The 12,068-nt window shown below is 60.5% G+C and overlaps 1 protein-coding gene across 2 annotated transcripts in view; it reads right to left on the bottom strand.

The window, feature by feature from the left end:
• Positions 1–1,792: 1,792 nt before the first annotated feature.
• MVB12B (multivesicular body subunit 12B) overlaps positions 1,793–12,068 on the bottom strand; it is a 183,058-nt gene continuing 172,782 nt past the window's right edge. The window contains exon 9 of one of the 2 annotated variants that reach the window (XM_049637998.1): positions 1,793–5,501. In XM_049637998.1, coding sequence (XP_049493955.1) covers positions 5,415–5,501 — 87 coding nt within the window. In that variant the 3' untranslated portion in view covers positions 1,793–5,414. Of the gene's footprint in view, positions 5,502–9,433; positions 10,879–12,068 lie in introns of those variants that run through there. The other variant, XM_049638007.1, reaches the window with a different exon arrangement.

Genomic DNA, 12,068 nt, shown 5'->3' with positions numbered 1-12,068 from the left:
CTCTGTGGTGTTGGGTCACTGCTGACTGCCCGGTGCCCACACTGTCGCCTACGTGTGGAAGGTGCTCTTACAACGTGGTTTGAGAGAACAGACAGACAGACGGACAGGTGGATGCATGCCCCTCCACCCACCCCAGCGGCTTCTCCCCATGGCACAGAGCTGCTGATGGAGTGATTTTCCGTCTCCCCGGGGAAGAGGTGCTACCCCTCCCCGCACAGCTTCGGGCTCCCCTGCAGCAGATGCCTGATGAGGGTCTAAATAAATTAGACCTGTTCCAGATACTTTGTGATCGCACACTCCCTCCCCGCCCCAGGCCAGAGTCGCTGGGGGCAGAAAGGGTCACGTGACCCAGGCTGGCCAATCAGAGTCTGTCCTGGGACTCTGGCCTCTGGATCTTCTGAACGGAGACACGTAAGCTCGAGGGGCTGTGTATACACACAAAGACGCATGTGCCGTGCACACTGGTGGACAGAGCGCGTGAGAAGGAGGGCCCGAGTGTGAGAGAACTAGAAGCGGATGCTCAGATGAGGCAGAAACAGGTGCCGCCTGGCTGCATCCTGCTCTGGGTTCCAAGTTTCCTCTGGGTCTGGCCACTCACCCCTCCCTGGCCTAGGCTGTCGCGTGTGGGTGTTGGTTTCTTGCCGTCCTAAGGTCTGTGAGCTGCCTCCCCCTCCCGGCTCTGGGGAATCCGTCTGTCTGTCTGAGCAGTGCATGAGGCCTCTTGCAAACGGACTCTGTGCCCTGGATGTCAGTCCGAGGCCACCACTTGAACTTCCTGGGTGACCCGGCACTAGGCTGTGGATGGCAACACCCAACCCTGGCCCCCGAAGAGAGACCTGGCAAGTCACGTGGTCTCTGCTGACGCTAAGAGCCCTTCCTCCCATCTTCCCAGGGTAAGCCAGGAGGGACGCACCCTCTCCTGCAGGTGCTGGGTAACCAGTGACGTCCACGTGGTCAGGCAGTGGCAGAGCCAGAATCTGAATCCAGCTCTTCAGACCCTGCTTGAGTGTTCCTTGTGGATTTCTCGTGGAATTCTCTGGGCTGCTTTTCCTCGCTCTTGCGAGATGCCAGAGGTGGGGGTCCTAGGCTGGAGGCACGGACACTTGGCGGACTCTCATGGCCCTGATGAGAGGTGAGCTAAAGGTGGGCCCCATTCTGAGTCTGCCGTAAACAGGGCTGGAGGCAGTGACAGGTTGTCACGTCAAGCCCAAAAATGCAAAGGTTACTTACAAAGGAAGGAAAGAGCTTTGATAGTGAGATCTGAAGTGACGGCCCTCGCACGGAGCCCTGGGCCCTGTCCCGCGGGCCTTTGGTCCCTTCGCCGGCGTTCGCAGTGGCGTCTCGCCAGCAGGCGAGCCGTCGGGACAGGACCGAAACCACGGGGGCCGCGTGTCCTCTCCGGCAGCCCGGCTGCCCCGAACCCCTCGCAGACGGGGCCCCGGGCAAGCCGCACATGAAAGCGCATTCTTGTTGGCGACCTGTTGACGCGCACGGGTTTCAGGTGCTTTTGTGGCAACTGGGGTTTCTGCCTCCAAGGAGCATTCCTGAGGGTTGTTCCCAGAGAACGGCAGGGCTTTCTAGGCCCTCGTGAACTCCTCCGGTTCGTAACCAGGTCTCTAAACTAAACAGGGGCAGAGAAGCCCACGGCTTCTTTCTAGCGGGTGGGAAGGCCGGGCGGTGGCTGTCTGCCCCCCCCCCCCCCCCCCAGCATCTGGGGGGAGCCGGGGAAGATGCTGAGCCTCCCCGAGGGACGCCGACCTCGCTCAGGTAGCGCCACAGCAGCAAGCCGGGAAAAGGTTAAAACGTTTATTTAACAAATTATATTAAGACAGACAATCACACAGTGAAACTTCCCTTCGCCAAGTACAGAGTCACCTCAAATAAATACGGTAAGGACGTCGTTCCCATGGCGAGGGCACAGCGGCCCGGCCGGCCGTGGCCCCAGCGTCCCATGGCAGCCCACACGCCCGTCGCGGGGAGAACAGAAGCCCCGTCTCCCGGCGGTGACGGCCGCTGTGGGGCGGCATCCGGACGGGCGAAGAAGGAGGGGCCGCCGCCTCCGGGCCCCGGCGGCAGGGCGGGCAGCGAGCGGAGTCGGAGCTCGGCTCCCGCACCCCCGTGGGCACGCGGCTGCCGGGTCGAGGCCCTGCTTTGCTCTCGGGCTCCCTGGATCTCCGGGGAGCCCTCGTCGGGGTGGAGCGGGGGGGCAGCTGGGCTCTCGCCCCCTGCCGAGCACCATGGCGCAGCGGCGACGCTATCGCGCCGGAACCAGCGTGGCTGGCGGCGCTGGGAGGTCCGTTACGGGACCGGAACCAAAAGGGGCTGTGAGGCGTGTGCTTATGCTGGACCAGCCGGCACAGTGGCTCTGGGCTCCGACGAGCCTCGGGCCCGAATCCGGTCTCTGCCACTTGCCAGCTTTGTGCCGCGGACTGGTCTCCGCTTCTTCATCTCTAACCGGGAGCAACGAACATCCACTTCTGGGTGTTTTTCAAGGGAGAAAAACGGGACAAACTGTGCTTAAAGAGGAGAAATGTGCCACTGCCGGGCACGGAGCAGGTGCTTAGTATGTGTTAGTCCTTGTCGCCCGCCGCGCTGCCTTTCTGAACAGCACGGGGGGTGGGGGGTGGGGAAGCAAACGTCAGGGGCTCCTGGTGGCCAACTGTGCGGAGGTCAGAACTGCCAGCAAGGAAGCCGGGGCGGGCGGGGGTCCTGACCTGGTCCCAGCTCTCCAGGTGGCAGGGGCGTGTGGCCCATATTGGTTCCGGGACTCGGGGCAGGAAAAGCCTTGATAAAAATTTGCAAATGAACACGTTGCAACCTGCTTACCCCTTATTACCACTATGCCGTTTCCGAGGGTTTTGGAGAGAGAATGGATTTTCGGATGGAAGAGAGAAGGCAGCAGGGAGGCCTGTGCTCTCGTTGGTCTCTGGGGGAGCGGCGGGGAGCGCTGGGGGACGGAGGGCCCGGCCCCTGCCCTTCACACTTGTGAGAACCCTTGTCCTTCCCTGCCTGTGTGGTCACAGGGTTTGCGAGGCAATGCGCCCTCCCAGAAAGAAAAGGTCGCTCTGTTCCAGTGGTGTGCCAGGGGTCCGGGCTGTCCTGCTGTCTGCACGTGCCCCCCCCCCCCCCCCCCCAAGAGGCAAAGAGGGCTGGGAGCAGCCTAAAATCTACCACAGACGCCAACCTTTCCCTAACACGGTCACTAATTGTCCTAATGGTTTAGGGTGACGTTCAGTCACCGTTACACGTAGCTTATGTCTACCATGCAGTGGAGGTCGTCACCCCAGGCCGCCTGCATCCACACCGGTCTGGCCTCTTCCTGGTGGCCCCGCAGCCCCATCCTGTAACTGCAGGATGGCCCCGGAGTTGGGGGGGGGGGGGAACAGCCACCCTCCCTGCCCAGCTCCGCCTTCTTGCACCCACTCCTGGGCTCCCACGTGGTCGTCTTCGGCCCTGAGAGCCGCTAAAACCCCTGGCTGTCGGTCAAGGGAGAAGGGCTGCTGGGCGCTGCCCGTCAGATGGTAATGTTCCAGTCAGGCCGTGAACAAAGTGCACGCACCAAGTGAACGGTACAGAAGGAAGTGGTCGCCCCTCTGTGTTGGGCTTGGGGTCACGTAGGTCACTTGGTTTTGGGCCGGCCACCCGTCCAAAAGGCAGCAGGAGACACAGGTTCTCTGGGCCCCACGGGACTCCTCCAGTTTCCCCAGAAACGCAACTAGCTTATCTCGGCGTGTACATCTGAGACCAGTTCGAAGCTCTCTCCTTCCTGGGTGAGCACCATAGCCCTTGGCTTCCTGGACCCCGGGGGTTCCACGCACTGCTTGCATTTTCCTGCCGCTTTGCTGTGTGGGAGGCACAGGAAGGCCAGCTCCACCAAGGACGTCCCGGGTCTGGGCGGAGGGAGGGAGAGGTGCCCACTTCTCTAATGCACAGAAATCAGGAGGTATCGCCTTGAAGATCCGGGGCGACAGCGGTGAGGGTAGAGGTTCTGGAGTTGGCGTTGCTGACGGCAGGTACAGGAGGTATTTTTGCCCCACCCCCACCTCTGAGCCGGCGGCCACCCTCCACACTGTTGGCCAGTTCTGCCCCAGCCACCATGTGCCATCCCAGGAGCCACGGGTAGGCGGGGAGCGTCCTTGGCTGTGGCTCTCCTGTGCTACCTTCATGTGGGGGGGCACCTCCCTGCTCTCCTGGCCTCAACCCGCTCCCCCCCGCCGCCCCATGCACGTCAAGCCTCCCATCCAAAGCTCCTGCCCTCTAGTGACCTCCGAGGTGGGAGATCCCAACATTCTGTGGAATCGAGACAGACCCTGGTAACTAGACCAGGCAGGCCGTCGAGGTGGGGGCCTGAGCCCCCCAGGGGTGGCTGCAGCCCTGTTCTCATGGCGAACCCGTGTGGGGCTGAACTTGGCAGCCGGCATTGTGGGAGATGCCAGTGTGGCCACTGGCCAGTCATGGCCCCAGTTCGGTGACCTGGCTCAGACGGACTTTTTACAAACGACTCCTGCTGTGGGCAGACCCCATCGAGATGCAGCCTGGCTCTGCGAAGCTGGGTGACCACGTGCCCGCGTCCCTCTGCGGCTGGACACCAGCCCACGGGGTCTTTTTCCCGCAGCCCAGGGAGGGCCGTCTCTGGGTCAGGGCACGTGGGCGTTGCAGAGATGAGCCCTTTGGGAGGAACAGGGCGGGTGGTGGGTGAGCACAGTGTCCCGGGCAGCAAAACTCCCCTCCAAGCAAGCACCAGGTCCCTCGGCCTTCTCGCCCAGCGGGGACGTCCGCTGTGGGGGCAGCCGGGCGGCTGCGCCCCGACCTCTGCGTGTCCAGTGTGTCGGTTGGGGGCCGAGTGTGAAGGGGTGGCCACCGGTGGGGCCTGGGGCCGCTTCCTCCCTCGTGTCCTCAGGGTTGCCATGAAACGCTCAGGGCGCTTGTCGCTGTCAGGTCTGGGGCGCGGGGGGGAGCCCCGGCGGGGGCTGTGCCCCGCTGCCACCCGCCTCAGGCTTCCAGGAGGAACGTGCGAGCTTAGCGGCAGGCAACAGTCAGGAGGACAGGGAGCCAGCGGGTCACCGGGAAGCTCCGCAATTGCGCGGGGCCCTCGGGTGGCTCCCGCGGTGGGTGGGGTCGCGTGTAGGAGGCTGGTCGTCACACAGGCACGCCAGGAGCTGCTGGTCACTACAGCAAACACAGATTAGTCGAGATTATGAACAGTGTCCCCGGGGAGGCGGGGGTGTCCCATCAGGCAAGCCGATGGCCGAGGAGGTAACCGCTCAGCCGCCCGGAATCTCCCAGGCGAGCCCCCGGGGTGGGGGTGGGGGGCGGTGAGGGCGGGCAGGAGGGACTGGACTGGGCGAGGGAGGGGCGCTCAGTAGTCGGGCGGCTGCGTCTTCTCCCCGAGGGGGCGGGGTGGCGGCCGGGCCTCAGGACTGGGGGATCTGCTGACATCGCGTGGGGCTGGGCGGGAGCCGGGCCGCGGCGCTCTGCTCCGTGCGGAAGCTGTACTCATACTGCGGGAGGGAGCGGACAGAGAAGCGTGGTCAGTGCGCGAGGACGCCGCAGGGAGGCCTCGGCCCGGCCCGCGGAGGCCCCGGTGCCACCTTGCCGAGCGTGCGCCCACGCGTGGTGCCAGCGTGCGTGCGTGTGCGCAGACGGCGCTCTGACCGCCCAGGGTGTGAGGACGGAGTCCTGGTCCGGGGGCTGCAGCGCCCGAAGCCACGCGCTGCCCCCGGGCCAGGCTGCCTGCAGGAGAGGGTCACGCGAGGTACACCCCATCCCGCAACTGCCCGGGGGCCCTCTGACTCCGTGTTCTCTGGGCACGGGTGCTGACACACCCGAGCGGCACGGGGAACGGGCAGCACCCCACACGTCCGTGTACCTCTCTGGGTTCCCAGAGCTGCTCCCTGGAGGGTGGGTGACTGTCCTGGTTAGCCGATGAAAGCCGAGGCTCCCGGGGGGCAGCGCCCACACCGGCGACCCAGCCTGGGCCAGGGTGGCACCCGGAGGGGCACATCTGTGCCCTGTGCCACCTCATGCTTAAGACGGAAGCTTACCTGACCCTAGATCCCAGGAGCATGTATAGGTGGGCTCGGAGTCTAATGGAGACTCAGAGAGGCAAGTACCTCTGCTGGGGGACGGGGAGCCCCCGTGGTTCCCCCCGAAGACCCGGTGGGCATTGAAATGGGGGGAGCGTGCCAGGCAGAAGAGCGACACAGGCGAGGAGGAGTGCCCTCCAGCAGACACGGGCCTGCCGGCCTGAGCTTCAGAGGCTGGGAGTGGGCCTGTGGCGAGCAGCCCGGCCGTTATGTGCCAAAGCAGCCCTGTGGTCCTAGGGGTTTAGGAGTGTGGAGTTTGGATCAGGTCAGTGCTCGTTAAACGTTTTATTTTTTAAATGTTTATTTTTGAGAGAGCAAGCAGGGGAGGGCCAGAGAGAGAGAGGGAGACAGAGGATCTGAAGCAGGTTCCATGCTGACAGCAGAGAGCCCTATGCGGGGTTCGAACTCAAAAATCGTGAGCTTATGACCTGAGCTGAGGTTGGGGCTTAACTGAGCCACCCAGGCGCCCTGTAAACATTTTAAATAATATCTAAACACTTCTGAGCAGAATTGCCCTAAAAAAGGGCTTGTCTGTGTAAAACAGAGCAAAGTGGAGTTGTCCTGGCTGAACTTGGCCACCAGCTGAGGCTATTTCCTCGGGGACACTGGGGAGGCTGACAGGAAGCCTGGCCTGGCCCCCTGCCCCCAAGTGACTGCCCACCGCACAGAGAACAGCTAAGTGCTGACGGCTTTAGGGGTCAGTCCTGAATGAGGGGGAGAAGACCTCTGAGGCTTTTTCCCTCAAGTAGAAAGGGTGGGTAGGCAGTCCAGCAGGCCACCCCTGCCGAAGGGCCCCCCAAGGGCTGACCCAGGACAGACGGACACAGATCTGCACTGGCCCCATCCTATCCCTGTGTTGAAGAGCCTCGGGTGGCTCCTGAGCCCGGAGCCACAGGGCCTACACCGCAGCTGTGACTGTGGTCCCTACAAAGGTCTGTTGCCAGAAGGGGCGAGAGGGAAGGGCTTTGGAGGGTGACCTCAGGCAGGTCTCTGCCCCTCTCTGCACCTTAGTGAACCTATCTCTAAAGTGGGGTCACGTTAAGAAATAAGTGCTGGGGTGCTTGGGTGGCTCGGTCGGTTGAGGCTCCTCTGACTCTTGATTTCGGCTCAGATCATATCTCACGGTTTGCTGGTTCGAGCCCCGCGTCGGGCTCTGTGCGGATGGCGCGGGGCCTGCTTGGGATTCTCTCTCTCTCCCATTGTCCCCAAAATAAAGATTAAAAAGAAAGTGCTGGCGAGGCTGTGGAGAAAAGGGAACCCTTGTGCCCTGCTGGGAACACAAACTGGTGCCGCCACCTGGAGGACCCCGAGAACCCTGAACCTAGGACTCCCCTAGGACTCGGCGATTCAACTTCACTCTAACTCAGCAAGATACCTGCAGCACCACGGCAGCACCATCTAGAGCAGCCACGCCAGAGACCGCCTCCGTGGCCGCTGACAGATGAAGGGATACGGATGTGGCGTATATGTGCCACGGGATATGATTCAGCCGTAAAAAAAAAAAAAACAAAACAAAACGAAATCTTGCCGTTTGCAACAGCAGGGCTGGACCCTGGGGGCATCGTGTGAAGTGAAATAAGTCAGAGAAAGATACCATGTGACCTCACTGATCTGTGCAATCTAGAAAACAAAACAAAACAAAAACACAACACCCCATACTTAACAGGTACAGAGAACGGACCGGTACTCGCCAGGGGAGGGCGTGTGGATGGGCGAAGGGGGTCAAAAGGTACAAATTCCAGTTGTAAAATAAGGAGATGTGACACACAGCATGGCGACTATGGTTGATCCTGTGTTGCTTATTTGGAAGTTGCTAAGAATAAATCTTAAAGGTTCTCATCACAAAAATTTGTCACCATGGTGACAGATGTTGACTCATTGTGATTCTTTTGCCATCTATATAAATATGGGTTCGTTATGTTGGACACCTGAAGCTCGTGGTATATGTCAGTTAAACCTCACAAAAGTCAGTGGGGTCACAATCTACTCCCAGGGCCAACTGGGAAGACGGCGTGAGCTACAGCAGGTTAGGGGCCCGTACGGCCCTGGCGCCAAGCAGGCACTCACCGCACATCTGTTGGCTACTTGGAAAAAGCTATTAAAGCAGCTCCCAACCCGCTCGCGTTTGGGCTCCCTGATGACCAGGGCACAGGCCGTGGCTGGACTCCTGCCCCAGGAGGCTGGCCCAGCAGAGCAGCCCCGGACAAGGCCGCCTTTGGGCGAAGCCTGGGACAATACCGCCACCTGGTGGCTGCTCGCGTGCATCACAACAGGGAAGGTTCCCTCCTCGACTCCACCAGCACCCACCACCTCCGCCCGGTGCTGGGCACGGGGCCAGAGCATGTGCGTGCCAGCGCCATTAACCAAAGGGGGCAACACAGGAGGAGGGGCAGGTTGTGGGAGGGCAGGAGTGCATTTCGGCCAGTGGCCGAGGGTGGTCCCCAGCAGCACCGAAGGGAAGGAGCCCGGCTGGGGAGACGTGGAACCAGGGATAAAAGGTCGGGGATTAGAAGCACTCGGGGGGAAGGGCAGCTGGAGTGACAGATGTGGAGATGCTTCAAGAGAAGCACACAGGGTCAGAAGATGAGGACGGGCCCTGCTCGTGGGGGTGGGGGACCCGGGGGTGGGGGACCCGGAGGTGTGGGTCCGCGAGGGGAGCAGAGGGCAGGCACGAGCGCCAGAGCGGCACGGGCCGGGGCTGGGGTGGCTGAAAACACCTAGTGGCCTCCGTAGGAGCAGTTCTGGGTGGGCCAAGGTGCCAGTGTGGACTGGCCGGCGTGGCTACCCCTCAGGGGCGGGGAGAGAGGGCACCCAGAGCAAGAGACTAGCAGGCTGATGAACCCTGAACACATGTAGATCCCCTGGAGGTCCTGGTAGAACGCATGTCCTGACTCTGAAGGTCTGGGGCGGAGCCCAGGATCCTACATTGTCACCCAACTGCCAGGTGGCCTGCTGCTGTTCTGGGGACTAGTTCAGGCAATTCTGTGACCCAAAAGCGGGACGTGGGAATGCGTGTGGGTGCGGGTAGGCAGAGGGCCGAGATGGCAAGGCTCAGGAGAGGCCTCACTCTGGCTGCTCTAGGGCCACGTCTGGGAGGTATCCGCCTGGGGCGGCGGACGGAAGGCACCTCGCGAACGAAGAAGTCGTCCCGGGTGCACACACTGCCTTTTCCTGATTCACAGCCCGCGCGCGCCCCTCCCTCCACCAGCGGGCCAGGGCTCCTGGTGCAGCGCGCAGATTGCTGTCCCCGCACCCCCCCCCCAATCTTACCCTTGGGAGCTTTCCCTTTTTAGGTTATCTTGGCTGGAGAAAAGCATTACTCCCCCCCACCTCTTGTTTTCTCTAACTCCCCAAATGAAATTTCAACATATGTCCCCAGACATAATCCCCCTTAGGCTGCGGATAACCCTTCCCACAGACACTGTCTTCTGCCGGGGATTGCTGGCCCCAAAGTGTTTGCCCAAGAGACTAGGGCCGCTTCTGGAAGGTCTTTCACTCCCTTGGGCAAACAGCGAGTACCTTTGAAGGTGGATTTGGGCCCGGATCTGTTTACTCAAGACATTAGTCTCCTGCATAAGGGAAACCTGCACTCGCGTACAAACAGCAAATCCTTTTTGAATTAAAAAAATTTTCAATTAAAAAGCATTTGGGTTCGCAGAGCCGAGAGCCCAGCTGAGCAGCGCCAGGTCATGGCGCCCTCTGGTGGACACAGGCCATCACAGCAACCGGGCCTGGCGGTCTCTCCAGGAAAAGAGACGTCACTGTCAGGGGTTCGATTTGGGGCTTTCCGGGGGCCCAGGCACCGTGTGCCTCTGTCTGGGAGACCTTGCAGCTGAGGCATCGGGCCTCTCTAGCTACAGTGCGTGCGCCCCAGCTTCCAAAAGCCTTTTGCCATAGGAAGGGCATCATCCTGGTAAATGGGAAATGCCGACCTTGGCTTCTAGCTGCACCGTGGAGGCTAAGTCGCTTAGCTGCAGCCTCGCTGGCTGGCAGAAAGGAGGCGATCAAACCCTCACCTGGTCACAGAGATGTGAGAAGCACCAGGGACAATTTGTGTGAAAGCACCCTGAGAATGAAAAAACCAGTCCTCCTGATGCATCAGAATCAAGGTTTTTAACCAAAGCACCAATCCCGATCCCGGGGCCCTGCCCCCGGTGGGACGGTTCTGGTTCAACTGGCCTGGCCTGTTGGCATCAGCATTTTCCAGAAGCACCAGGAGATCTTACTGGTTAGGCAGGCGGAGAATCACTGCCTGAAAACTTTTACCGCATATAATACAGTCCCCACTTTACGATGTCGACGTTTCGACTTGGATGTTTTTGACGTTAAGAAGGTGCAAAAGCGATACACGTTCAGTGGAGACCATACCTCAGATTTTGAATTTTGATATCTTCCCGGCCAGTGATGTGCTGAACGAAACTCCTCCCAAGCCCGTCCTGGCGTCTGATGTTTGGCAGCTAGAGCTCCCCGGCAGCCCCTCAGCCACGGGGCTCAGCAACCGATACACTGACGGCCATGCTGTCCCCATACAGCCATCTTGCGTGTCACTTTCAGTACAGTATCCAACAAATTGCAGGAGATCGTCAACAGCTTATTACAACACAGGCTTTGTGTTAGATGCTTCTGCCCAACTGTGGGCTACTGTGTGTATCTTGGGAGTTTAAGGTAGGCCAGGCTACGCGAGGATGTTCGTTCGGTAAGTGAAGCGTATTAAGTGCATTTTCCACGCACGGTGTTTTCAGCTTACAATGGATTTACTGGGAGGAAAGCCCCATTGTAAGTTGAGGAAGATCTGCGGAGGGAAAAAAGGGCAAGTATATACCCTTCCTCCCTGAATCCAGTAATGATCAAATCAGAGGCTCCAGAGGAGAAAAGATAGTAAGGGATTATTTCTAGTGCCTGAGTAGTGCAGATATGGAAGCTGAGGCCCAGGGGAGGATCAGACTTCCCAAAGGTCCAGAGAGAGACAGGGCAAAGCTGGACCAGGCCCTCAGTAGCCCCTACGGACAGGTGCAGGGCTGGTGGGGCAACTGGCGTCAGACAAGCGTCTGCCCCCTCCTCTCGTGCAGGTGCAGTTCGGAGGTGGGGGCAGACTGGCAAATGTGAACCGATGAGCCAGTGTAAGTTGGCACTGGGGTGGATCATGGAAGAGCTGGAAGGGCGCACTGAGAACAGGCCCGGAGGGGCCAGGCTGGGCCTCGGAGGCCTGGCCAGGTGAAGGCGGGTGGAGGAGAAGTGAAGGGGCCAAGATTCAGGCCAACAGGAAGTCCGGTTCACTTAAGGCTCGTTCACACGGGCCTGGCCCCGTACAGACAGGAAGGTGGATGAGGTTCTTAGTGGCCCTGCCCTCCCAAGCCTGTCCTGGCACCTGCTCTCGTTCCTCACAGCCCAGGCCTTCACTCTTAGTGCCCACGGTTCAACCCCTCTCAGAATATCAGCGATGGAAGCCTCTACCCCTCACTGAAGGGCTTGAGTCCCCTTCTGTCTCCAGAAGCCTGGCTGCTGGCACCCAGCCCCCCGTGCGAGGTCAAAGCCAGTGCCCCTGTGAGGAGCGGGCACAGAAGGGCCTCACGTCCCCATAGGGCAGCTCGTCTGGGTACCGGGGAGGCCTGTCCAGCTAATCCGAATATGTCCACCCCTTCAAGCTCCTGAAGGGGAGACTGAGAACCAAGCCCAAGGCTTGTGACACTTTGTGGTCTCTTATTTTTTCTCCCATGGGAGTCCTTGTTTTGCACTCGGACTATGGTTCTACAGAGATCTCTGAAAAACTGGGGGAAGGCAGGGGAAGCGCTGGGGTCCCGACAAGCATGTGGAACTGCTTTACCTGGAGGAGGGCTGTCCTCGTGTGGCCTGAGGGCACAGGGGAGGGTGGGGATACCAGGACTTCCCTCCCCATTCTTGAGGTTCTAGAACACCCTAGAGCTGGAGAACAGGCCTGGAGCTCAGGGCTCATGGATTACAACCGTGACCCCTGTGGTCACT

This window comes from Panthera uncia, chromosome D4, assembly GCF_023721935.1.
Source record: "Panthera uncia isolate 11264 chromosome D4, Puncia_PCG_1.0, whole genome shotgun sequence".
NCBI classification, from domain to species: Eukaryota; Metazoa; Chordata; class Mammalia; order Carnivora; family Felidae; genus Panthera; species Panthera uncia.
Note: the sequence above shows the minus strand (reverse complement) of the source record. Positions and strands in the feature narration are given on the sequence as shown.